This window comes from Micrasema longulum, unplaced genomic scaffold, assembly GCF_059751315.1.
Source record: "Micrasema longulum isolate JH-2025_06_02 unplaced genomic scaffold, ASM5975131v1 h1tg001676l, whole genome shotgun sequence".
Lineage (NCBI taxonomy): Eukaryota > Metazoa > Arthropoda > Insecta > Trichoptera > Brachycentridae > Micrasema > Micrasema longulum.
Window position 1 is genome coordinate 40593 of NW_028278855.1, and position 24399 is coordinate 64991.

Sequence of the window (24399 nt, forward strand, 5' to 3'; positions counted from 1 at the left end):
CACCGTTAGGTGCAAAAAGGGGAAGTTGGTATTTATCCCATAGCCTTTTTCTACAAATTTTATACACAATACTATTATCATCATTTCGTGTCCGCACCCTAGTTAGAGTATACATATGGTGTCCACAAACAGCAAAGATAAGTCTGCTTCGTAGGGTAATGGTTGTCGCATTTGCCATTTACTTCCCAGAATAGTCGATAAAACATTTTTTTTTATTAAAAGGAATAACCCGCTAAGCCTCTATTTTAAAGGCTTGTTAGCAGATAGGAAAGAGAGGATATGGAAGGAAGCAATGAAAAATACACCACAACACCCAATTGAAAAAAAAATGTTTCTTGGATTTCTTTATTGCAACCGGCGGGAACCGAACCCGTGATGCCAGTCTCACAGTTAGCCGTCTAACCAACTGCACCACGGTACTTTTTCACGGCGGCTGTTTTTAAAAATGTTTTATATAATGCAATATATCACTGTCCCTAGATCGGCAACTGAAGCGTAAGACTGATCACCTTAACTTACGTGTAATTTATAATCCAGATGCGCTGCAATTAGAGTACCGATGCATTGGCCTATGCACCACTGGGTGCGGATAGCAAAATGATGATGAGTAATTTTTTTTGATCCGCACTCCTGTGACCTATAACGAGTTTAAAAAATACATGTTTAGTTTATTTATTGATGAATGATAAATAAATCAGGTAACAAAAGAAACACCTCAAAAACATTTAACAAATTTTATTTATTTACATAGGTAAGAATGTGTGAAAGACGTTTGAAAACTTGAATAGAAATAAATAATACTCCTTTAATTCAATTATGTGTCCGGGTTTGAACCGTCAGTGGGGTCGCAATGAGTCACATCTTTCTGGAGAGTGTGGTTCTTTTAAATGCTGCAAATGCCCAGTTGCATTCCACTGGCAACACTACTACTAGTCCAACTCGTTAGCGTCCACGTCGCGAACCCCGGGCAATGGGATTACACTCATAACGGTGTGATCACAGCAGATAACGAAAGGATGAAAGGCGAGTTTCTGGCGCCATGTGGGTAACCATGTGGGTACCCTAATCGAAGCGGCCGAAGAAAAGATGGATAGATTATGTGGACAAATACTGGAGTAGGGTACGAGATAGCGGAAACTGGAGAAGAGCCAATGGAGAGCACACCTAGAGAAGACCAAATCCACCCCTGGGAGTCAAACAGGAAAATAAGAAGGATTTCATCTGCCTCTACTTTGAGATTAAGGAAAAAGTTTTGCATGTTTTCAGTTCCTCTGTTCCCTGTGAACTTCTTCTTCTTTAGCCTTATTCTCTTCACTGCTGGATATAAACCTCTTCCAAACGTTTCCACTCTTTTCTGCCAGCCGCTTTTCCATCCATTTTCGACCAGCTGTCGAGGTAATATCTTCGGCCCATCTTTTTTTATACTTCATTTTATACCAGTTAATTGAATCAACATTATTTTTAGTATGTCCAAATGTTTGTGGACGAGGCTGGATTTCATTCCCTGGGGAGTTATTAAAATTGAAATTTATTGCAACAGAAGGAAAACATTTTTAAGGTCTAGGCATTTACATGGCTTATGATCTGTCTTCGGCAGGTCAAAGCCAAAGGCAAATGTGTGTTAAGAGGTTGGTATTTTGAAAAATAGTAGAAGGTGATTATGTTACATACATTTTTAGTCTCGAGTATTTTGATTTATGTGTTTTGTCCTATTTTTTTTACATGATATGTTATTAAAGTGCCATATATATTTTATTTTTTTAATATTGGTTAATGGGGTGCACTTAGTTATTGAATTAAATTTTTACTTTATAAAACTACAATAAACTTCCATTGAAAAATTTCACTAATTTCAAAATAGCAAATATAAAATTATCTAGCTTTGCAAAAATCCATTAAATTAAAGGTGAAAAATTTTTACATAAACTATACTGGATTTAAAAAAAATCTATTGATACAGGATTGCCTGTCGGATTAGACAAATAACAAAGAAAATGTACCTGAAAAGATGAGACTTTATATCACATGTAGGCAACCTGTTGTGATCTGCCTGCTGTGAAAATCTTGAGTTTTCATAATTCTTCAAAATTCGTCCATAAATTTAAAATATCAAATGTGTGAGTGATTTACAGAAGTTTTTTTTCATAATAACTATATAAATAACATTCATATCTTAATCTATAGTAACCAGATACAGCTTTTAAATAAGGGCCATTATGTAAATAAGGGCAATTAAAAAACAAAGGAAATGAAGAAATAATGATAGTGAAAACAATTGATCTGTTAATAATGAGGATTTTCAGTGATTTATTTTAACTTTAATAAACTATCAAACAAAGCCAAATTAAAACAAATATATGTATTTTTTTCAAAGTTTTTAACTTTAAAATTACTTCGCTCGTGGTGTCACTAGTTCTCATCCACGAGTTGTCCTGACATTTAAAAGTAGAACTCCGTAGCTGTCAAAATATACTAACGTTGAAAAAATGGCTTCACGGAAATCTGAAATCCATCACAACACATGCCAACGCTATCATTGATGGGTTGATTCGAAAAAACTAGTGACGTCATTCAAAGTACATACAGCACTGTGGGAATTAATGGAATGAGAGTAATTTTTGACATTTTTTACGTATAGCAACACTCATATATCAATTTGACAGTTGTTTAGCACCAAAAATTATGACTTACAGTTCATTCATCCTTTAGGAGCTCATATTGGTGTTTGTTGGTGTGCTATCTGTTGTTGTTTTCTACATTTTCACAATAAAGGACTAATTTTATAAATTGCTTGCATATTAAACAGTTTTTTTGAGTTGATTTAAATCATAGATATCACGCCGAGGAAAAGGGAAAAGATTATAACCTTAAGTGAAAATACATCGATGACTCAGAAGGAGATTGCAAATTGATGTTTTGTGAGTCAGCAAGCAGTCTGCAAGATTATGTGGCAAATTTTTTTAATAAATAAAGCAAAAGATTTCATTGATAAATATATAAATAAATAAAAGAGAAACAGGGTCAGTTGAAGCAAAGATAATTGGGAAATGTAGAAGAAACCGGAAAACTAGTGTCCGAGATGAAATATCTTTAATCAGAAATAGTAAGTTAAACCCCAGAAAAACAAGTTACAAACTTCAACGAGATTTGTCAGCCACTGGGGTGATGATACATGACTCAACAGTACAAAGAAGACTCATTGAATCTGGAAGAAAAGCAATTTGACCACAGAAGAAACAACTCCTGACGGCACGTATGATGAAGCAAAGGCTCATTTGGGCTAGAAAATATACCAAATGGACTGTAGAAGACTGGAAGAAGGTGCTGTTTTCAGATGAGACCCACTTTCTCGTGCAATTTGTTAGAAAAAGTGGGGATGAAAAACTTACTGTGGCTCATATTGACTAAATGGTGAAATATCCTGTGAAGAAGATTTTTTGGAGCTGCTTTTCATATATGGGGACCGGATCTTTGATACCAATAGAAGGAATGATGAATAGCCTAAAGTATAAAGCTCTATTGGTGCAGCACTTAAGTACAGAACTGAGTAAATGTTGACCTAATAGTGGAGCTGTATTTCAACAGGACTCAGCTCCTTGTCAGGTATCGAAGTTTATGCTTAAGTATTTCAATGATAAAAAGATAACTCCTTTAGACTGGCCAGGAAATTCCCCTGACTTAAACCCTCTAGAAAATTTGTGGGCGATTCGTAAATCTAGGATACTAAAATTAGACTGCACCACCAAGATAAAGATGATAAAAGCTGTTATTCAGATGTGGTTTTGAGATGACAGAATAAAAGAAAATTGCCGAAGTTCAATTGATTCCATACCAAAACGAGTTCAGGCTGTTATAAAAGCAAAAGGAAGACATGCATCTTATTTTTAAAAATATATTTTATGATTGTACGTCACCTGTAACTCAAAATATTATTAAAAAACGTAATTTATGATTACAAGGAAATTTATTCCATTAATGCGGTAGTTTGAAACTTTTCTGTACAATTAAATGCTCTAACTTTTACCGCGTGCAAGAAAACATTTCTTATATCCGATTTCCCATACATAGCACTTCCTCATTCAGCAGATTTTTGCGGGTCAGTACTTGTCTTGAACAAGAACTTGAATTACCACAACTGAAACACAAAAATTATTTCAATCCAGAGCGTGTCAGTGTGTGTAATGTTAAATTAGATTTTATTGGAGCAGGACTGCAGTTTGCCAAGGAAAAAAATTCAATCCAGAGTGCATCATTTAAAAAAAAATTGTTTTGATTACTGTGATTTATTTTTATACGGTGTTCACTGACTGCTAGATACTATACGGGTTTTGCATGTTTGAATAGTTATTTTGATATTCCAGACCGCAACTCGCAACCACAAAGGAAATTGGCAATCTGGCCCAGACTCAGAAAAGGTTGCTTTATTCAATGACTCATAACCTGGATTTTTAACCCACTATTTCGGTCCAAGTTGTTTTATTAGTTTAAATGTGTTTTTCACCAATTACATAGGTCTGTTATATACACATTCTGGCAAAAGGATTGCATGAATAGGTGTTTGCAGTTTTTTTTTTATTGCTGGAATATACACATGTAAAATAATGAAACCCCTTTTTCCATACTTGTTTTTTTTAAGTCTTTGTCCTGAACACCATCGATATTGTCAATTAGTATTCTGGAGCAAAATAAAATGAAAATGTAATGACTTGAAGAAATTTTAAAAGAATTAAAATAAGATAGAAATATCACATTTAAAACATGGTAATCTAATGGAATTATAATTAAACTAATCCACAAACGTTATAAAGTTATCGTCCTTAAAACTTGTACGAGCGGTTTTGTGTTTCTAAGAGTTCCCTCTTTCCGACTTTGTATTCTAAGTTTCCTATCATATTTGAGCTTGGCCTGGACTCCGAGGCACATGCACTTGTGACGATCATCGTACGACGGAGTGTTGTAGGCCAGATGGAGCAGATGGAACGCGGCGTTGCCATAACCTAGTTGCGAGAGGGCGAGCGCTAGAAAGAGCCAGCCTCTGGCCACTCCGTCCTTGTCGCCGGCCATTACGGACAACTTTATTTGCTGCATGGATATACGGAGAGCCATCTTCGCCTGCACAAGAAAAAGAAGATATTTTAACATGTTTATATAAAGGAAAAGCGTAATAATTACAAATGTCATACTTTTAAATTATCCTCTAGCATCCCTGGGTACACATAATATGTGGAGTTGTTTTAATTTATTTTTAACAGTGTAAATATTTTTTTTGCACTGGCAGTACTTTAAAAACAACTCTCTAACAATTTTTTACCGGACACGGAGCTATGAGAAGTTACCTATGTAGGTTTTAATTAAGGAATGATGACTATTGTCCATGCGATGATATTTCTTCACTGAGTATCGATCATCTGTTATTTCGGTGCCCATTTTTCAGTTTACAACGCCATAAGATTGAAGCAGAATGCAGGAAAGATAAAATATCCTTAACAGATATCCACACTGTCGTTAAAAGTAGTTATCACGCGCCATCGTTCTTGGACTTTGAAACAATGGTGATTGGACTCATAAAGGTAAACCCAAAATCAGTGATCAAACATCCCATTTCCAAGACAAACAAAAACGATGTTTTCCGAGTACCTTAGCCTTGTACATGACATGTTAGGCTACTTAATACAAGGGTCCAAATATATATTTTAAAAAATTAAAAAAACAACTCTCTAGTGTATTTTTAGTCAATTAAATGAATCAGCATTTGATAGAATGAAAAATCTTCTTTGTGACGATAATATAAACCTAAAGCTAAGACTACGAACAGCCAAATGTTATGTGTAGGTGTAGAGGTGTGGACTCTCAGAGCTAATATTACAAACTGCCTTGAAGCATTTGAAATGTGGATCCACCGTAGAATGTTAAGAATATCTTGGACCGATATGGTAACCAATAGTAAATTATAACATTGAACCAACATGAATAGAGAATTTTTTTGATATTTTAGTATACTTCAGGGGCATGCATACCAAAACAACAAAAAAAATTGACAATCGGGCTCTCCAAACCCGCGAAATAAAACATTCGCGTTATTTTCAGAACACACCTCGTAATGATCGAGATATATGTTTTATGATAGAGTTTACTCACACATCGCTCGAAGTAATCTCCAAGAGCGGAGAATGCTCCCCCCAAGGTGGAGAGCCACGCAACGGCACAATCTCTCTCTAAGCCCATGTGGCATATTCGCCATAGTCTCCAGCCCCTGGAATTGAAATTTTCTATTAAGTGGGTATTATTAATATTAAAAGCATCAACTTTGTAGTCAAACATATCAATAATCATCAGCATCCCGCTGTCCGCACCTGATGGTGTATAGGGCACTGCATTGGTAAACAAATGCAGCGCAAATTGATTATCTGTTACATGAAAGTAATCCAGATACCAGTCCAGAAACACGAAATATTGCAGCGTAGAAGCACAGTTTTTATCAATATTTAACTTTTCTATATCTACTGGTTTTGGGACGTACCTGTCTCTGCATCAGGACACTAACTACACCAACAAATCGCACTATGTACCTTTGCCATAATAGTTGAAAAAATATATAAAACCATTGCGCTTACAGAACACATGCTATTGGAAGTTGATGTGATTGTGTTAGCTTCTATTAGCATGTGTACTGTCATCAAATTGGTAAAATGTTTTTGTTCAACTAGTATGATGAAAGTGTATAGCGGGATTTGCATTTTAGTATAATTACAGAGATAAAATTTTGTAAAATCTGCGTTAATCTGACCGTAAGGTTGCAGCATCTACTGTCATTAAAAGCACTTCGGTACACAACATTTTGAGGAAAGATTTGAAATTTCACCCCTACGAGCTGCTAATCATCCAGCAGTTGAAAGAAGGTTATTACATACGGAGGGAAAACTATGCCAGAGTGATTTTAAAAGGATTTCCTACCCCGACTCGTTTAAAAGATGTGATAGTGGACGAGTGCAATTCTAGCGACTTAAAGTGATATCGATAAATCTAAAAAATAATAAACATTGAGCATAGTAAATAGTTTGTCAAGTGTTAATGCTAAAAAGTAAACTTATAACTTAAAACCTTTCATTGGCTGATTTGAGTAGATCTAGACACAGAATTATTTGGATACCTATTTGAAACATGAGGAGTCATCGCAAGTCGAAAACTATCGTTTGGGGGGAGTGAGATGTTTAAAAATCATGTTACAATGCGTATTTCAAAGTTTAGTGCAAATTATTTATGATTTTCTTACAAAACCTATTAAAATATCTTAATATTAAAGCATTTGCATTTATTTCCATGCATTAAAATGTTTACCGCTATTAGAGATTAAATTTCCACTTCTGTTTGTATAGCTGCGATGGCAGTCTGGCAAACGATGGCTGTTCGGTTCTGCTCACAAACAACACTCCGTAGAAAACCTGCACTAGCTGGTTTGTACAGCCATTTTAATGATGGAGGCTAGAGCTAGGCTAGGTTTCAGTAGAGACATGGACTACACTACAGATGCCTCCAGTTTTAGTATAAATAGCAGCACATTTATTGCCAAACAGAAACTAATTTAACAATTCTCTAGTGACGAGTTTTAGAACATTCTCCTTAGGTTAAAACATTCTATTTTTTATGTCAACCTCGTGGTTTAATGGTCAGCGCGTTTGCCATCATTCTTGAATTTTTCTCGTGCAACTGGGGGAATCGAGTCCGCAACGCCAGTTTCGCAGTTGGCTGTCTAACCAACTGCGCCACGGCGCCTGACAAAAAGTTTAAAAAATTTAAAGAGTGTTTTCACACCGGGATATTTCATAGTCCCTGGACTGGTACCAGAAGCATAAGACTGGTCATCTTACCTTCATGTAACAAAAATGATCAAGATACACTGCGATTGGTGTACCAATGCAGTGCCCTGTGCACTATGCTAGGTGCAGAAAGGGAATGATGATTATTTGTATTTATTCAAAAATAAATAACGTATCCCTAGCTCTATGAGTTGAGTTGGGATACAACATAATGGAAAGTGGAAGCCTGCATATTATTAAAGAATACTACAAATAAAAATTATTACAAAAACATAAATTTCAATAAACATCTGGAAAACATGCTTAATAGTACTATATTATAATGTTAGGTTTCCTCTTTCATAAAGGGGAGAATTCAATCATGCGTGCACTCTTAGAACTCTTTACTTTACATATGTTCCACGTCAATTAGAATTCGCTTCTGCTGCTTGAAGCCCTCAATACGAAAAATACACTAACCGAATTGAATCTATGCAATCAAAATTTATATCGTGTTGCAATTTTTGACGGTTGACTCAGGATACAGGACCAGATGAATCAACAAACTTACCTAAACTCCAAACTTTCCAAACTCGCAGGAACTTGGCTGACGCCATTTTTATGTATAAAACCTTTAATAAAGTATTGTAGACGGTACCACCTGTTTCATGTACCAATAAGTAAACCATCGTATGTTAAAAATGCTTTTCTTTGTAGGATTACATCACTCTGTCAGATTTAAAATTTACACTAAAAATGTATTATGTAACTTAGTAGACATTATAATAATAAATATGTACATCTCCCCTCTCCTCCTTATCCTCTCTTCAAGCATTTTTGTCCTTATCCCGCCCAATTTACAGTAACTTAATGTTCTTAAAATAAATATTTTAAAAATCTTTGATTATTGAGTACATGAAAATAACGTTTTTATATGTAATATATTTTCTTTACTAACTTTGTATACTATGTGGAAATCTGTTATTAGTTCTGAGTTTATACACTATATCTGTTTGTTTACTAAAAATATGTATGTAGAACTGTTGATTTCCCAAATAAAATAAAATAACATGATAGATTTCCCTAAGATTCTATCACTTATTAATTTTAAAGTCCCGGTAACGCAGACCAGAAACAAATCTCTATTTAAAATTTCTAAATATTCCACTAAATATTTTCAAAACTCATTTGTAAATAGAACCTGCAATATGTGTAATCAGAAATTAAATTGTATTGATATTAATAACATATTTTTAACTACCTTTAAAAATGAAATTTCCAAAAAGAATTCAAGTTATGATGTTTCACCTTGAATCCGCAGCCTATATTATGCAGGTTATGTGCAGTTCTGTATGTAGGCACATAATAAATGTACACTGTATGGTCAACTATAGTTGTATTATATATATTATAATATGCAACTGTGTGACCAATATTCAAAATTTGATGTATTTTTAATAATATGTATTACATTAAAATTTTTAGTAATATTATAAGTTTTGTATGATTAGTTATTTTATGTTAAGTATGTATAATTTTTATGTGACAACATTTACAACAACAATATTATGTGGAAGCCTCTAATTGGACTTGATGATATTTATTTATAATATAATTGTATCTAATAAATGTATAAATGTTGGCATTCCAATGAAATAAAATTAAATAAATAAATAAAATAAATCTATGCAATGTCTCAGAGCAGTCTCTAAAAAGTTCAAAAATAAGAATAATGTACAAGTACTTACCAAGCATAATCAATGATATAAGAATCTTTCATCGAAACATGTATAACTATTGAGTTAATTTTATTTTGCATAAGTTTATAGTGAAACTTCAACTGTTTTCTAAATTTATTATAAACTCCATTCCTGTAACACTGTGAGGACTTGAGTTCATCCACAAATGGTTTTATTAAAAGAACATTTGTAACAATGTTGCATGGACCGTCAATAGATGGGTTATTCTGATGGACAGCTCCAACTGCATTTAATGTCAGCTCATCCGGCAATGGCAGATTTTCATGCAATTCCAATTTGGTCAAGCTGTATTCGCATCTAATGTCACCGTCTACTGATATATAAATTATTAAATTATGATCCATTGCGGCTTTTGGGTTATGTTATTCGAGTCGGCGTAAAAAAGAACATTAATTTGACAAGTCGCGGGGATAATCAATTCGGTTATTATTCTAGAACTTCAAGGAAAACCATGTGGAAATTAGAGTGATAAATAAACCGAGATAATGAGATCACTAAATCATGAGAATGGTTTTATGCAAAACCACGAACGACCACGAAAAACAAACAGAATTGTCAAAACTAAACGAAACCACAGTCAACTTTTTATTTATATAAGTTTTATCTATGAATTGTATGCGGTCAGCTGTCAGTCAACATAGTCCCATAAACAACGGAAATCGGAGTCCCAGTTTGAAACATAAAACAGCGTAACGGTTTCTGGCGTACTTTCGATAAAACTTTAAGAGAGCACACTTTCTGTATCTAAGGTTTTTCTGATTAATTTATCTGATATGACGTCATGCGCATATTAGTACAAGTTATTGTCACTTTTACAATCAGACCATTTATTATTAATCGTATAAAAGAGAACCACAGATAAACAATTAAGTATAACGGCGCCAAATTATGAACAATCGGTCATCAAAAATATAATTGATTTATAAATGCCTGACATTCCTGACAATATGCAGACCCGACAGTCGAGCCTGGTTACGTACTACGAATCAGTTTGTTTATAAAATAATTTAACATGACATTGGCAAAGGCATCAAATTTTATATGCATTTTTTTTTTTGTTTAATACTAATAATGTCACAACTATAAGAGTTGAATTAAAATGTTTTTAAACCATTTTCAAACAATCAAACCATCACGCCGTGTCTCCGTAAGGGTATGCAGAAAGGATACAATGGTACTTTAACATGACTACATACAATATACCTCGTTTTCTCTTTATTTATACATTTAATACACGCGCGCCGACTATTCCGACTTTCGACGTGTCCGTCTTCAAAAATTAATTATTACTATTATTAATAAGTTATTTAGCGCCATTTTCATAATAACATACTTCAAGGGGCTTGAAAAAGATATCTTATGAATATTGATTAAATTATGAATAAATATTTAAAATTTAAGTAAAACATTTTTTTCATGGCATCACCAAATCTCACGACTTTTTTTCGGTTTTCCTCGATTTTTGCATCTGTGTATATTTACTTCGTAAATATTCTTAGCTGTCCATTCGCTCTACTTGTCCAAACATACGTAAAAGTCTTTCTTTGATTTTTTTATTAACACTTATCTCAACAGATCTCGACATTTCGTACATTGACGGCAAGCAAAACGGAAATCTTCTATACTTTTCTTATTATTAGTTGATTCATATGAACTAGTGACGTCGTTCAAAATAGTTCGTTTTTGTAAAAATATTTATCAAATTTTTTTCGTGCATTTTCAGGAGACTTTGCATTACAATTTAAGGGTCTCAATTTTTACCGCGCGCAAGAAAACATTTTTTGTATCCAATTTCCCGTGGGGCTGAAGTTCCTTTACATTCAAATAACGTATGAAATGTTCACTTTCTGAATATTTGAATTTTTCCCTTCTAATCCCTCTTTTTCTTTTTTTTACCACATTTTAAATTTAATTTAAATTTTGTTTATTCAGAAAAACAACATCAATACAAAAAAATATACACAACATTATAAAAAAAACATAAAATAGAGCCAAATCAGTTTTCCACATAAATACAATTATAAAAATCCAGTTCAGTTAGATATAATTCATAGAAGTGCATGTGTGCGAGTTTTTTTTTGTGTGAGGATGCGTGTGTAAAAAAGTGGAGTGTGGTTTTGGTAGGTATGTGAATAGGTGTAATTGTATATGGGTGTGAGGGTAGGTTTAGGGACAGGATAAGTGTGTGTTTGATATGAGTGAAAAGAAACAACTTAAATTTATAATGTAAAAATATTATTTTTTTTATAAAGAAACATAATTTTTTTCAAATAATAGTTTTTTTAATTTTGGTTTAAAAAGTGAGTTTATTGCAGTTAAATATGTCTATGTTATTGACAAATGAATTATAATTACGCGTCAAGCGAATCAGAGGAGAGTTCTGTGCATAGTTGGTGCGAACTGTAGGTACATGGAAAAGAGATAAATTCGTGTGATGGGTGCGGTAGCCAGGTACATTACATCCTCTTTTCATAGTATAGTGTAGATATTTAGTCAATTTTAACTTCTTTAAAAATATATTTTTGCCAACATTTTGCTTTATCATGAAAATATTAAAATATACCAACAATATGTTCATTTACCACTGATTTTCTCAAACTGAGCGGTTTGGGTATGTAGGAAGAAATTGCTTTAAGACAATATGCCCGCCCTTATGCATGTGTATATAAACTTTATATCTGTATATGTATAAAAAGTGTAATAAATGTTTTGAGTATGCCCAAATGTTTGTAGACAGGCTGTATTTCCTCCCTAGAGAGTTATTACTATCTAAATTTGTTGCATCGAAGAAATGAATCGCACTCATGTATTAATAAAAGTTTCAGCTCTTTTACTTCAAAAAAGACAACAGTGATGCAAGAGTTGAGAAAATGTGGATGTTAAAACATAGACAGAATAGTGAATTTTACAAATGTGTATAATGGCTAATTAAACCAGCTGTCTTGCCAGCTGTCTCTATTGCAACAAATTAAGGTCTTGACATTTTAAAATTTGTGTAATAATTAATAAATTGGTAGAGCGTTTTTTTATTATATAATTATCTATAATTACATTGGTTAAAAAAACTTTGTACCAGTAAGATAGGTACCTTTTTCATTTTAATTTGTATATTTGAGTATTCTTTCATACCTTCCTGGGTGCCAAATACTTAAGAGAATATTTTTAGAAATGTCTAAATTTATTCATAATTATAAAATTTCAGCCATGAGTAAAAACTTGACTTGTATCCAAGCGGTTTTCGCAAAAATATGCACGGCTGAGAACATGTGACTTCAGTTACGTATTTTAGATAAAAGGAGAATAGTTTGACATTTCCCATCCAGCCAATCAAAAGCTCCGTACATGACACGCCTTTCTGCGAGCCAATCACCGCGCGTTCCACCATTTTCACACAAATTCAAAATCATTATCATTTGTTTCGGAAAAACGCGAACTGTCAGACGATTTTCCGGGCGATAAAGCTCAGAAAACCCGACTCGATTAGATAATTAATGAAAGTCAATTAAACGCTGTGTTGAAATATTGTGTGCATTTGTCATATATATATATACGGACGTAGGTTTGTGGCGGTCGCAGTTCGATCTTTGCGCGGCGGAGTCTTGCGCTGTGACGTAGCCTCAGTTCGGTCTCAGCTCAGTCGCGTTCTGTCGTCCTCGTACGCCGGTCGTGCCGCGTCTGGTTTTGATTCTCGCCTGTGATCGATCTAAAATGGCCATCCTTCAATCGCTGATGCGGCTCGGGGTAGCGGGGAACATTCCCGCTAAGTACAACCGCGTTGTAAACGACCCCCGCCTGTGCAGTGCGATCGTGAACAAAATTAATCAGTGCAGCTTTCAGTCCACGACTCCCGCTAAGCCCGCGCCAGCGGCCTGTTCTAACAATCCTGCAGCTCACCCCGGTCCCAAAGATCCACTGGACCTCTCGTTTGATAATCACGTAGCCGCTTTCAAGAGCAAAACTACAGCGGACTTGCTACGGGCGTACTTCGTGTTCCAGATATGCTCCATCGAATACCTCGTCGAAAACAACATGAAGGTAAAAAGTTGCATAACATAATACGATTTTCATTTGACAAATTGTATTTTTTGCCTCTTAATTTAGTGATTCTCGTGTTTATCTACCGTGCATAAGCTCACAGATTCAATTCCCGGCTAAATTGACGTAAAATATGTAGCGGAAAAACGTTTTTCCGGACGCTCATATGTTTCAGACTTTTCTTATTTCTGGTAAAAACGATTGAATTACGCTGCCGCTGATGCATTTATGCAGTGCCCTATGCTCCATTAGTAGCGGATAAGCATAAAAGAGACACAATTTTAAAACGCACGAACTTCTCGAACATTCTGTCTCTTTGTAAGCGCAGTTTTCTTTCAGCAAATTGCATTATATTTGAATGACAGTTTTCCGTGAAAATGTTTTCGGACAGTCAAATTGTGCGCGCGCACACCGGTATGCCATCGATCGCTGAGAACATATTACGCCACTTTTTGGCACGGAAGTCTGAATCGAACTCTACAGCTGTAGATACATAACGGGGGTAGATAATATATACATATAATTATTATGTCGCGGGGTGTGATGGCGCCTGACAACCGAAGACGGGGCAGACGTTTATGTAATCACCATTCATTAGACATCATAGTTTTCTTTTGAATTTGTGTTCAATTTACCCTTAAGAAATCTGCTTTCATGTATTTGACGATCATAATAATAATATGATCAAGAGTAACATTTGAAAAATTGAATACACTGCGAAAAGTGTGTCAGTTTATCATATATAAACACACCCACCCTCTATCGCCTCTCTCTCTTTATATATTTCACTCTCACACGCACACACACCCTGTTTTGACGATTTATAAATACCTAGTAACAAATTTAGGCTCTAATTGGAATTTTTTTATTTGAACATTTATTTATAAACCCTTACGGATTATTACATTCATTTTACAAAAATAATATAAACATTTTTAATCATACTTTGTTCAAAATAATATTTTTTACATCTTTTGAAAAGTTTGTCTGAGTCTTTTGTTTAGTTTTGTCTGTTAGTTTATTGTATAATTTCTGTCCCTGGTTTATTAGTCATCATTGTCCTTGTTTTGTTTCAGAAAGTTGTTTATGATATTTTTCTGATATTCTCGTATTATGACTACAATTTTTTACAAGTTTTAGTTCTTTGTCTACAATTACATTAGTGGCTAATTTATGGATAAATTTTAATGATTCTAGTCGAAAGAGTTCAGTTATATTGTATCGATAGGGACGAGGTTGTCAATTTTTTTAAAGTACTAAATTAGCAAAAATTTACAAATCAGCTTTCCTTCCATACTCTTTTTATATATATTGATAATTTTTATGTTTTTCTTATTATGTATTTTTGTATAATTTAATTTAGTACGTACTATTATTTGGCATATGATTTATTGCTCCTATTCCTTATATTTCTTACTATAATTGAGTGAATTTCTAGAAAACATAACTCAATTATCATTTTAATTATGCTTTTTTATATTTATTTATATATTCTTTTTCTGTTGATTTAAATCATGCTCTTATTTTGTGTTATTTTTTTTTAATACTACTATATTTTACTATTATTTTGTTGATTTTAATGATACAACTATTTTGTATATTTGATTATGTGTGATTCTTAATTTGTATAATTTATATTTTAAAAATTATTTCTGATAATCTTTTTTGCATTGTATTCTTTGGAATTTGATTATTGATTACATTTACCTTTTTTTCTAGATTGTGATTCTATGTCATTATAATTTGATCTAATTAATTTTACTATGTATTTTTATTGTTATTTATTGTGGCTTGACACGGGCAGAGCCAAAAAAGCCTTCATAAGTTCATAAATATTTAATTTTGTAATTTTGGATGAATAAATAAATAAATAAAAAAAAAAAAAATATTTAATTGCTTAGTTTGTTTAAAAAGTTCTCTAGTTGCAATTAGATAGGGAAGGTCATATACTAACTTTGATATTTTATTTTGTTGTCTTTGTAGTCTGTTTATGTCATTTCGATATCCTGTTCCCCATAGTAGTTGCGTATAACATATTTTGGTTACATATACATTTTACATACATTTTAAAAAATGACATTTTATACCTAAGAATTATTATCCCTGCTAAATATAAAATAGAATAGATATGTAAATAAAGTAAGTGTAAATATTATCTTATGTATTTTTTGTAATATCTTCCGTGCGCGGAAAAGGGGCTTAAGTCGAAATAGTCGATTTTTCGGGAGAGCCAATCAAAATTTTGAGCGTGTCTAAAAATTGAAAAAACAGCTGCCAAATCATAAGGATTCAACTGTTTTGAGTATTTTGTCATTACATACTTCGAAAATTATTCTTGACATTTTGTGTTTTTAAAATTTTGCATTTATGTTTATTGTTTCCCTGATTTAAGCCTTTTGGATCACAAAATCGAAAAAAATTTGAAAAAAGTATGACTAAATACTTCGTGACCTGTAATGCAACGGTTGATTAGTATCAATAATTTATGAAAAATACACAAAAAAATGCGCAAAAAAAATAGCTCCCTTACTTAAGTCGTTTTGATCATTTTATGACTTAAGCCCCTTTTCCCGCGCACGGAAGATATAAGCTAATTTAAAAATAAATAAAAATGTAAAAAAGAGGTGGAGAACATTTTAGAAGAGGATATATGGAGGTCTAGGCAGTTCAGGGCTTATGACCTGTCATTGGCTGGTTTAACCTTTTAGCTCCCTAGGGGGCGAAATCCAATATTTGTCTACAAACTTTTGGACATACTCAAATTATCGTATTCTTTATAGGGTAAAAATAGATTTTTGCTGTGTTGTTTGCCTACAAGTAGGAGCATTTTTAAAAATATTTTTTTTTTATATGTTATATTTTTTCGGTAGGAACTGCACGTAAAATTAACAAAAATAGGCGTGATTTATTTATATCTAGGTTTTTTTTTTAACTGCCTATTTTACGATGTTATAATATTAACGTTGGAGAATATAGCAAAATATTGTAATAGCGTAATCAAATGAGAACATTTCAAAAAAGTTTACAAAATTGTAAGGTTCACGCATTAGCGACTTAATAGATAAAGCGACAAATATATTTCGCAATTACATTAATGTATATATTTTTTCACTGCATACTATTTTTTTTTTAAAGTTTGGTCATGTAGAACGAATGGACGACGAAAGAATGGTAAAACAAGTATATATGGCTAAAATTTACAATATCACGAGACGAGGACGACCAACGAAGACGTGGCATGATCAGATAAACCAAAATCTTAAGTCTGGTCGTGTCAAAAGCAGACAGAACCGAAGGGCATGTATGAATGTGGAAGAAGCTAGGAATATATGCCAAGATATACGTGTGTGGCGGTCCATTCTCTCTGCCTATCTCTACGAAGAAATGGCTTGATGGTAGTAGTAGCAGTAAATATTATAATGTTTATTTATTAATTAATTCATTCTAATTACACTCGTTTAAATGGGGGGTTAAGGGTCATAAGGGCGAAACTACAAAAACACAGTTTTGAGATAAATGATAAAACAGTTTTTAAAAAATAATACTGTCTTTTAAGGGTAACAAATAAAGAAAATAAAAAATACAGTTAATAGAGCATAAAATGTTTTAGAGACAAAAATATGAAACTACGCTTTCGTCTATATGACCCTAACTTGCGCTTACATTAGTAAATTAACAAAATGATGTAAAAGGTGTTTTATTCTTCTGACTTTAAACAAAACGCTTCATTTGTAGTTTCACACAAATTTATCTAGGTAACTACTTATCGGATGAGTTTCATCTTTTTGTCACTAACAGGATATTTTGTTTGGATATCAGATTAGTACTTAACACAAAACAGCATTTTTTGTAGTTTCGCCCTTATGACCCTAAGCCCCCGAAATATTAATGAACTTATTAGGGCTTTTTAGGCTGTGCCCGTGTTAAGCCATAATAATTCATGAATTATAAATATATTTATGGTCTTATTTAGTTCATTTAACAATGGTTAATACATTTATTTATAATATATACAGGTACAATTGAAATTAAATACAACAACAAAAATATAAAGCTAGGACAAAAAAATAAATAATTATTATTAACTCGAGACAACATTTGGTCTATCTTAGTGATTTTTTAAAGACTTCTAGAAAGACTTCGGCCAAAAAACTCCAGATCTTATCTCGAGTTTACAATGCGACACAATCAGGACATTGGTGCATGCAAGCCATAGTTTGCGCTGTGCTGATCGAGGAACAGCACATTATTTCGCAATCGACGAATCGGAACATTGAATGCCACGTGTTCCAGTAACGATGGAACATCAATTAAGCCATTTGGTAAATTGATCATGAATGTGGAGTAATATTATTTCTACGTTTTTGTAGACTTGAGATTTTGAACATCGACTCCATTTCTACGTAAGTGTAGTCTCCCCTCTCGAGGCCAATCATCCATGCTACTTTTCTTAGCAGACGATGTTGCACCGATTCGATATGATTTATCCGGCCTACATAGAAGGGAGACCAGATCACAGAGGTGTATTCTAAAAGAGGACGAACAAGTGAGCAATAGAGTGCTTTAACTGTGGACATATAAGTAAAGTCACTATAGTCCTTAAAATGTAACATGATTAGAATGACAGTTGTCAGAAAAAGTGACGTCATAACTTCATAGTAACGTCAAAAGTGTTATTTATATTGACACACGAAAAATCATTTGTATCTGGCGTGTTCATTTATTTTTTGTTACAATGCTTGAAACATAAATCAACATTAAAATATAAAATCAGCTTTAAAACTAAAAAAAAAACTAAAATAAACCTAATTATTAACGACGTTCTTACAAGGTTACATCAATTTGCAAAAACGTTAGAGATGGGACAAATGGTTTGAATAAAAAAAATATTCGTTTTATGTTGTTCATGAAAAAAGTATAAATGTCTCATTTTTTGGTGAACAATTATGTTAAACACACTACAATAGGCTTGTTTTTTCTTTTTTATATCAATTTTCGGAAACAGAGTTTCACGATTGCATGAAATAACTGATAAAATTGATTTGATCAGTGATCAGTAATTTCCCATCACTTATGAAATTAGTTTGACAGGTGTCATCCTAATTAAGCTATATTTTAAGGACTATAGATGTTCTGCTAACAAAACCTAAGAGTTTTGGGAACTTATTAGCCGTAGTATCGAAAAGTTCATTAAAGTTATATGTTAGTAAATATAAGTATATACTTACTTAAGAGTTTTATAAATACATTGGTACACAGGGAGAATTATAGGTACTTAAACAGAATAATAAAAATATTTTAGTTAATTTGACAGACGCCGTGGCGCTGTTAATTAAAAGGTCAACTATGAAACCAGCTGTAAAAAAAAAACGAAAAACATTTTTTCTCAATGAGAAAGCTCAGTGTCTTTTTTTATTATTTGTTAATAGGCTATTTAAATAAGCTAAATTTAATTTTTTTTTTTTATATATCGTATAATCAGCGCTATGATTTTTTAAAGTTTTGTATTTCTGAAATAACTCCGCGTGTGACGTCAGAAGTTCATCTCTGTCAGTTCTTCCGATTGGTTCGTTTACGGTAAGCAAACCGGATATCCTTCACAGCTCTCATATCATTGGTTGGTTCATATGAATCAGTGACGTCGTTCAGATTAGTGCGTTTTTCTTAAAATATTTTAATCGTACATTTTCAAGAAACTTTGCCGTACAATTTAATGCTTTAATTTTTACCGCGCGCAAGAAAACATTTTTCGTGTCCAATTTCCCATAGGGCTGAAGTTCCTCATTGGTCTGGGTGTTGTGGCTTCCATACCCTCTCTATCCCACCTACTGTCAAACCTCTAAATACTGGCTTAGTAGGTTATTCTTATAACTCTCAAAACCCGCTGGTTAAAAAAATACGTGCGTGGCGGTGTTGGGTCAAATTAGACCCAGTTTTAAATGTCGTCTTTAAGAATTTGTCTGGGTTTTATAATATTACACTTTCGTCACAATATTCTCTAAATCACGAAAAGACGTGTAACGTTTTGTATACAATTTTTTATGATTTAGTTAAGGGAAAATAACGTATAAAAATACTTTTCTTTTTTCCCATTTCTGGTAGGTAACAAAAGAAAAAAAGAAGCAAAACAAGTTAAAATATGCATAAAATGACTGAGTAATTTTTACACAAATATTAACCATACCTCCGTTTCCTCGTAGGGATACGCAAAGAGTATAGAAAAACACATTTTTTTATAACTATCCAAATAATAATTCATTATTCAAAAAATCAAATCTTCTTCTTCTTTTCCACGTCCACTCTTAAGTAGGGAATTTGGACATCACCAGTAAGGTCCTCCAGGAGACCCCACCGCCAGCCAGCATCCGCCTCCTTCCACGTCAATCCAGCGCCCCTTAGTTCCGCCGAATAAAGTCGAAAGATCTTATCTTTACACCTGCGGGCTCGCGCCATCCTGGAAGGCCGTCGATGGCAATCTTTCGACTTTTTTTTGTGGAAAAAATCAAACACTACATAAATTAAATATCTTATATACAAAATATTAGGAACATGCGTTATCTGCCCGCTAATCTAAAGACTTCAAATTCTGTAAGTAAAATCCCTGGCCAACTTACACCAGTTTGCTTAGTCGGTGGAAGATATTGGCAAAGCAATAAGTCCCCCAATCTGCATTATATGCGTTATATATTTTACAAAAGGTTCAGTGAAAAAAGTGTTATTTCGCCTGAGTTGCCTACCGCTATGATTTAGATCAGTCATTCTCAAACTGGTTCAAATCAACCCCCAGGGATGGTATTCTTAACGCTTTCGCGAGCAAAGAGAATGCTTTTTTTAGCGCGTATTTACGTACTAAATACGCGTTAAAAAAGAACTCTCTACGCTTCCCATACTCGTATTATTTCTGCATTAGAATACATATTTCTTTTGAGAAAAATCCTCATCGCCTTATTTTGAAGAATTTGCATATTTTTAATTTCCCCTTCATTGCACAAAAAAGAATGGAAGAACAGTAATTTATATGTGGACATGTGATTGTTTGATAAACAGCCAAATAAAAACTAAATCTTACTGTATAGATGCCCATGATATCCTTGCTCAGATAAACCTTAATGTACCTCGCTGTAACTTGCGTACCAATCCTGTCTTTGCTGTGGGAAATTATAAAACTAACATCGGATTCTTTTCCCCTCTGCTGAGGATCCTCAGAACAGTGAACGAAATCTCACCAAATGGTATTGTCGATGTGTTCCTACAGCAAGGGCAGGCATTTAAGAAGCAAGCGGTGTTGTCTCTCCTGACTCGCGATGTCACACTTGCCATTTCCGCCTAGATTATGCTATATACATACATACATTTTGTTAATTATACACTTTGTTAATTTAAGTAGATTTTAAAAATGTTTAGATGAAGTATTACTCATTAATGCCAATCTATTAGGGCTTACTTAAGCCTGTTGGTTGGCTTAAAAAAAACACAACTTTTATGTCTAAGATTACCTGCTGAAATGAGTTAATTCCCCTAACAGAACCTTTCATGTCACGCAGTGTTTTTTTGTGTAATTATTTAATGTAAAAATGTTTCTAGATTTGCATTTATTATTAATTAATATTAAAGTTACTAGATATTTTCTGATCTACAATAAACCCTTTTTTTTAAAAATTTATTTACAATTTTAAAAAACCCGTTAGGGTTACATTAGAAATTTAATATTGTCTAGTCATTTTATGTCTCGTCTAGTCTAGTTAGTTCAGTCATCATGTGCTTTTTCAGATTGATTTTAAATTTGTCTCCATTAAAAGTTTTCAAGTAGTAAGGTAGGTCGTTGTAGTGTTTAAGTCCATTATGTAGTATTTTTGACTGTCCTGTGTTTGTCTTTGCTTTAAAATGAGTAGCTCTGTGTCAGCTTCAAAAATAAAAATAAAGTTTTACAAATTACAAGAACAATGAAGAACATTTGAGAGAAAGAAATATGTGAGGCAAGGCATTTTTTTTTTCACAGCATTAAAGGTCTTTTTTTTTTTTTAATAAATATAATTCATAAATGGTGCATGTTTTTTTTATTCTATGCAAATCAACTTTTATGCATCTAGTAAATTTTGGACTGTAACTCTCCAAAAAAAGATATTTACTTTTGTGTTTGGAGAGTGACATACACTGTTATAGTTATTTATTTATTAGAATTTCTATAATTTTTAATATACGAGTACATGAGAAAATAAATAAAAACATAAAGGATATTAAAGGAAAAACAGAAAGTAATAATACATTTGTACTAATTAAAATTGAATGCAGTTTTTACACTTGTTCAAAAAATTTCTTTTAATTTACTTAAAATTTATTTATTGATATATTAGTTTTAATAGTTTTTAGTTCATTTGGATATTACTTCACTAATATCAACAGACGGAAGAATAGAATAAATATGAGTGTTCAAATAATGGCAAAATGGTTAATGTTACATGGTATGTAAAGTGGCCTCTTAAACCAGCCAATGACAAGTCGGAAGCCCTGTAAATCCCTAAACTACCACATTCCTTCTCTAAAATGTTCTTCATCTTTATTTATTTTACAGAAACAAATAGTCAAAAATGATTAAATAACATAATAAAGATAAGGTTTAAAGACATCCAGCGAAGTTTCTAAATAAAAAGCATACATATCAAATTGTGAAAGCGCGAGCATCATTATATGGCAAGTGAGAGCGTATCGCAGTCAAAAATAATGATTCTTAATTCATTTTTTAATTACTTAATTCTTTGTTGTAATTTGTCAATCTTAATGACTCCCTAGGTGGCTAAATCTTTGGACGCACTCAAAATATTGTACATTAGTAAAAAAAAAGCAATGGTAAGAACGCAGCGGGTCTACCCAAAACTAAAAAAAATAGGTACGCGGTCCACGAGACAAAAAAGTTTGGGGACGTCTGATTTAGATGTAGCACGTATTGAAAAATAATATTTTTAGCGCCAATTACCTGGCAACATTGAACCAGTTGTGGTTAGCGGCCGTGAAGGAATCATTATGGTGCATTATAACTAATTTGAGCATTCAGTTTATCAGGGGCGCCCAACATGCAGCTGTTTAATTATTATGTGGCTGTGATGTAACAATAATATACAAGCTTTAAAACATCTCTCCAATTTTTTAATGTGATGTATTTGCATTTTTTGTTATCTTTAATGGACATTTTTACATCTATTGACTACGATTTTTTTACATAAAATATAAACTTTTTTTTTCCGTAGTAAAATAAATATTTGCGTTCTTATGATTTCCCCAAATACTTAATTTCGGGAGCCATTTTCAACGAGTTGTAAACAACTCACTATTAGAAAATGGGAAATAAGTTGGGGTAGAGTGGGATTCGAACCACGGACCTTTGAGCCGTGAGTCCGCGGGACCACACCAGATTTATCCTTACTATGCGAAGAATTATTACATGAATGAATGTGATGCCGATACAGCAATAAATCTTTTTTACTGTATAAGAAAGAGCACGAGACTTATTACAAGGAATACAGAGACGCTGTTTTGCGGCCGGGGTTTGTGTGAAAAAGAGGACAGCTTCCAGATAACACTGTAGATACATATACCATGCATAAGATAAGGAAAACATAGTCGTGTGTGTTTTCATACTAAAAATCATAAAGAAATTCAAATCTTTCATTTTAATGTTTATCCGACAATATTAACACCTCTGCGAAACGTCACTTGTCTTATTTCAGCCATTTTTTTGTAGATTGCACGGCGAATTAACCGCACTCGCCTAATTTATTTTAATCGACCTTCACAATATTATTCGAACTCTTGTAAGAAAAAGATTGACCTTCTCTGCAGCAGACGGTTAATGACTCTAAGCAGCCTCTTTTTTAAACAAAATATATTCACAAGTATTGCATTATGCGTTTCAAATTCTCCAGACGAAAGGGTGTGCAAAACATTTTATTATTTATTTTATACAGCAAAATTGTATACAGAGTTTTGAGAATAGGTGTCATAGAAGAATTTTAGGTGTGCGGTGGTTTGACTTTGTAATGAATTAAGTAATAATAAAACGGACGCAGCAAACTCCGGTGACAACTGTTATCAATTTTAAATTTCAATTAAAAAAATTATTTATTCATATATATGTACATTACAAAATGGAATATCTTAATTCATGCAAATAGAAATTATTAAAATAACAAGGTACAATTAGGTATATATAAAAATAACACATAAGTATAGTTAATATCCTGAGAATAATATGTTAAAAAAGTAAGAAAATCTTGGAACGAAAAACTCCCTCAGAGACGTGAAAAATGTCTATGTCCAAAGTAATATTGTTCAACATAGAGATAGCACTTCCTACGGGCATGACCATTGGCAGATTGGTCTTGTATATTGGAATGTGGAACAGTCTATTTTTACGCTGTCTAGGGTAATTATCTGGAACATATAAGCTAATGTTCCGCATAATTTCAGGGTTGTCAATACCGCGCAACAATCGAAAGAAGTGCGTACTTAAATACACATTCCTTCTGGTCTCCAAACTGCTGTAACTAAGCATATCCTAGAGGAACTCAGTGGAATAAAGCCATGGATAATATCCGGACTCCCTCATGTAGAGAAACCGAAGATATTTTTTATGAAACCTCTCCAACATAAGAGAGTACTCCAACTCACACGGTCCCCAAATCATCGAGCCACTCTCGAGTCTACTTCGCAGCAACGAGTTATAAAGAATTCTCAGTACTCGTGTTCTACCAAAAACCCTGGCAGTACGCAAGACGAATCCTAACATCTTCAACGAACAACTACAAACTGTT

At 33.1% G+C, this 24399-nt stretch overlaps 1 protein-coding gene and 1 pseudogene across 5 annotated transcripts in view; one reads left to right on the forward strand and one right to left on the reverse strand.

Annotated features, from left to right (window-relative positions):
- Positions 1–720: 720 nt before the first annotated feature.
- Positions 721–10331, reverse strand: LOC148274338 (uncharacterized protein F58A4.6). 4 transcript variants are annotated; one of them, XR_015824316.1, is made up of 4 exons: positions 9545–10215; positions 6139–6253; positions 3915–5112; positions 721–1504 (listed from the first exon to the last, which is right to left on the reverse strand). XR_015824316.1 is itself a non-coding variant. In XM_088237269.1 (3 exons), the coding sequence occupies exons 1-3, from the start codon at positions 9898–9900 to the stop codon at positions 4801–4803; spliced, it is 783 nt and encodes a 260-aa protein (XP_088093395.1). In that variant the 5' UTR covers positions 9901–10331; the 3' UTR covers positions 721–4800. The 4 variants fall into 4 exon arrangements, 2 of the variants coding, with proteins under 2 accessions (XP_088093395.1, XP_088093394.1); XR_015824315.1 differs by having other exon boundaries at positions 2001–5112; XM_088237269.1 differs by having other exon boundaries at positions 721–5112; positions 9545–10331.
- A 2666-nt stretch (positions 10332–12997) lies between these two features.
- Positions 12998–24399, forward strand: part of LOC148274339 (proline dehydrogenase 1, mitochondrial pseudogene) — a 50919-nt pseudogene continuing 39517 nt past the window's right edge. Inside the window, exon 1 of the transcript XR_015824314.1 lies at positions 12998–13591. The product of XR_015824314.1 is annotated as a proline dehydrogenase 1, mitochondrial pseudogene (transcript). The remainder of the gene's footprint in view (positions 13592–24399) is intronic.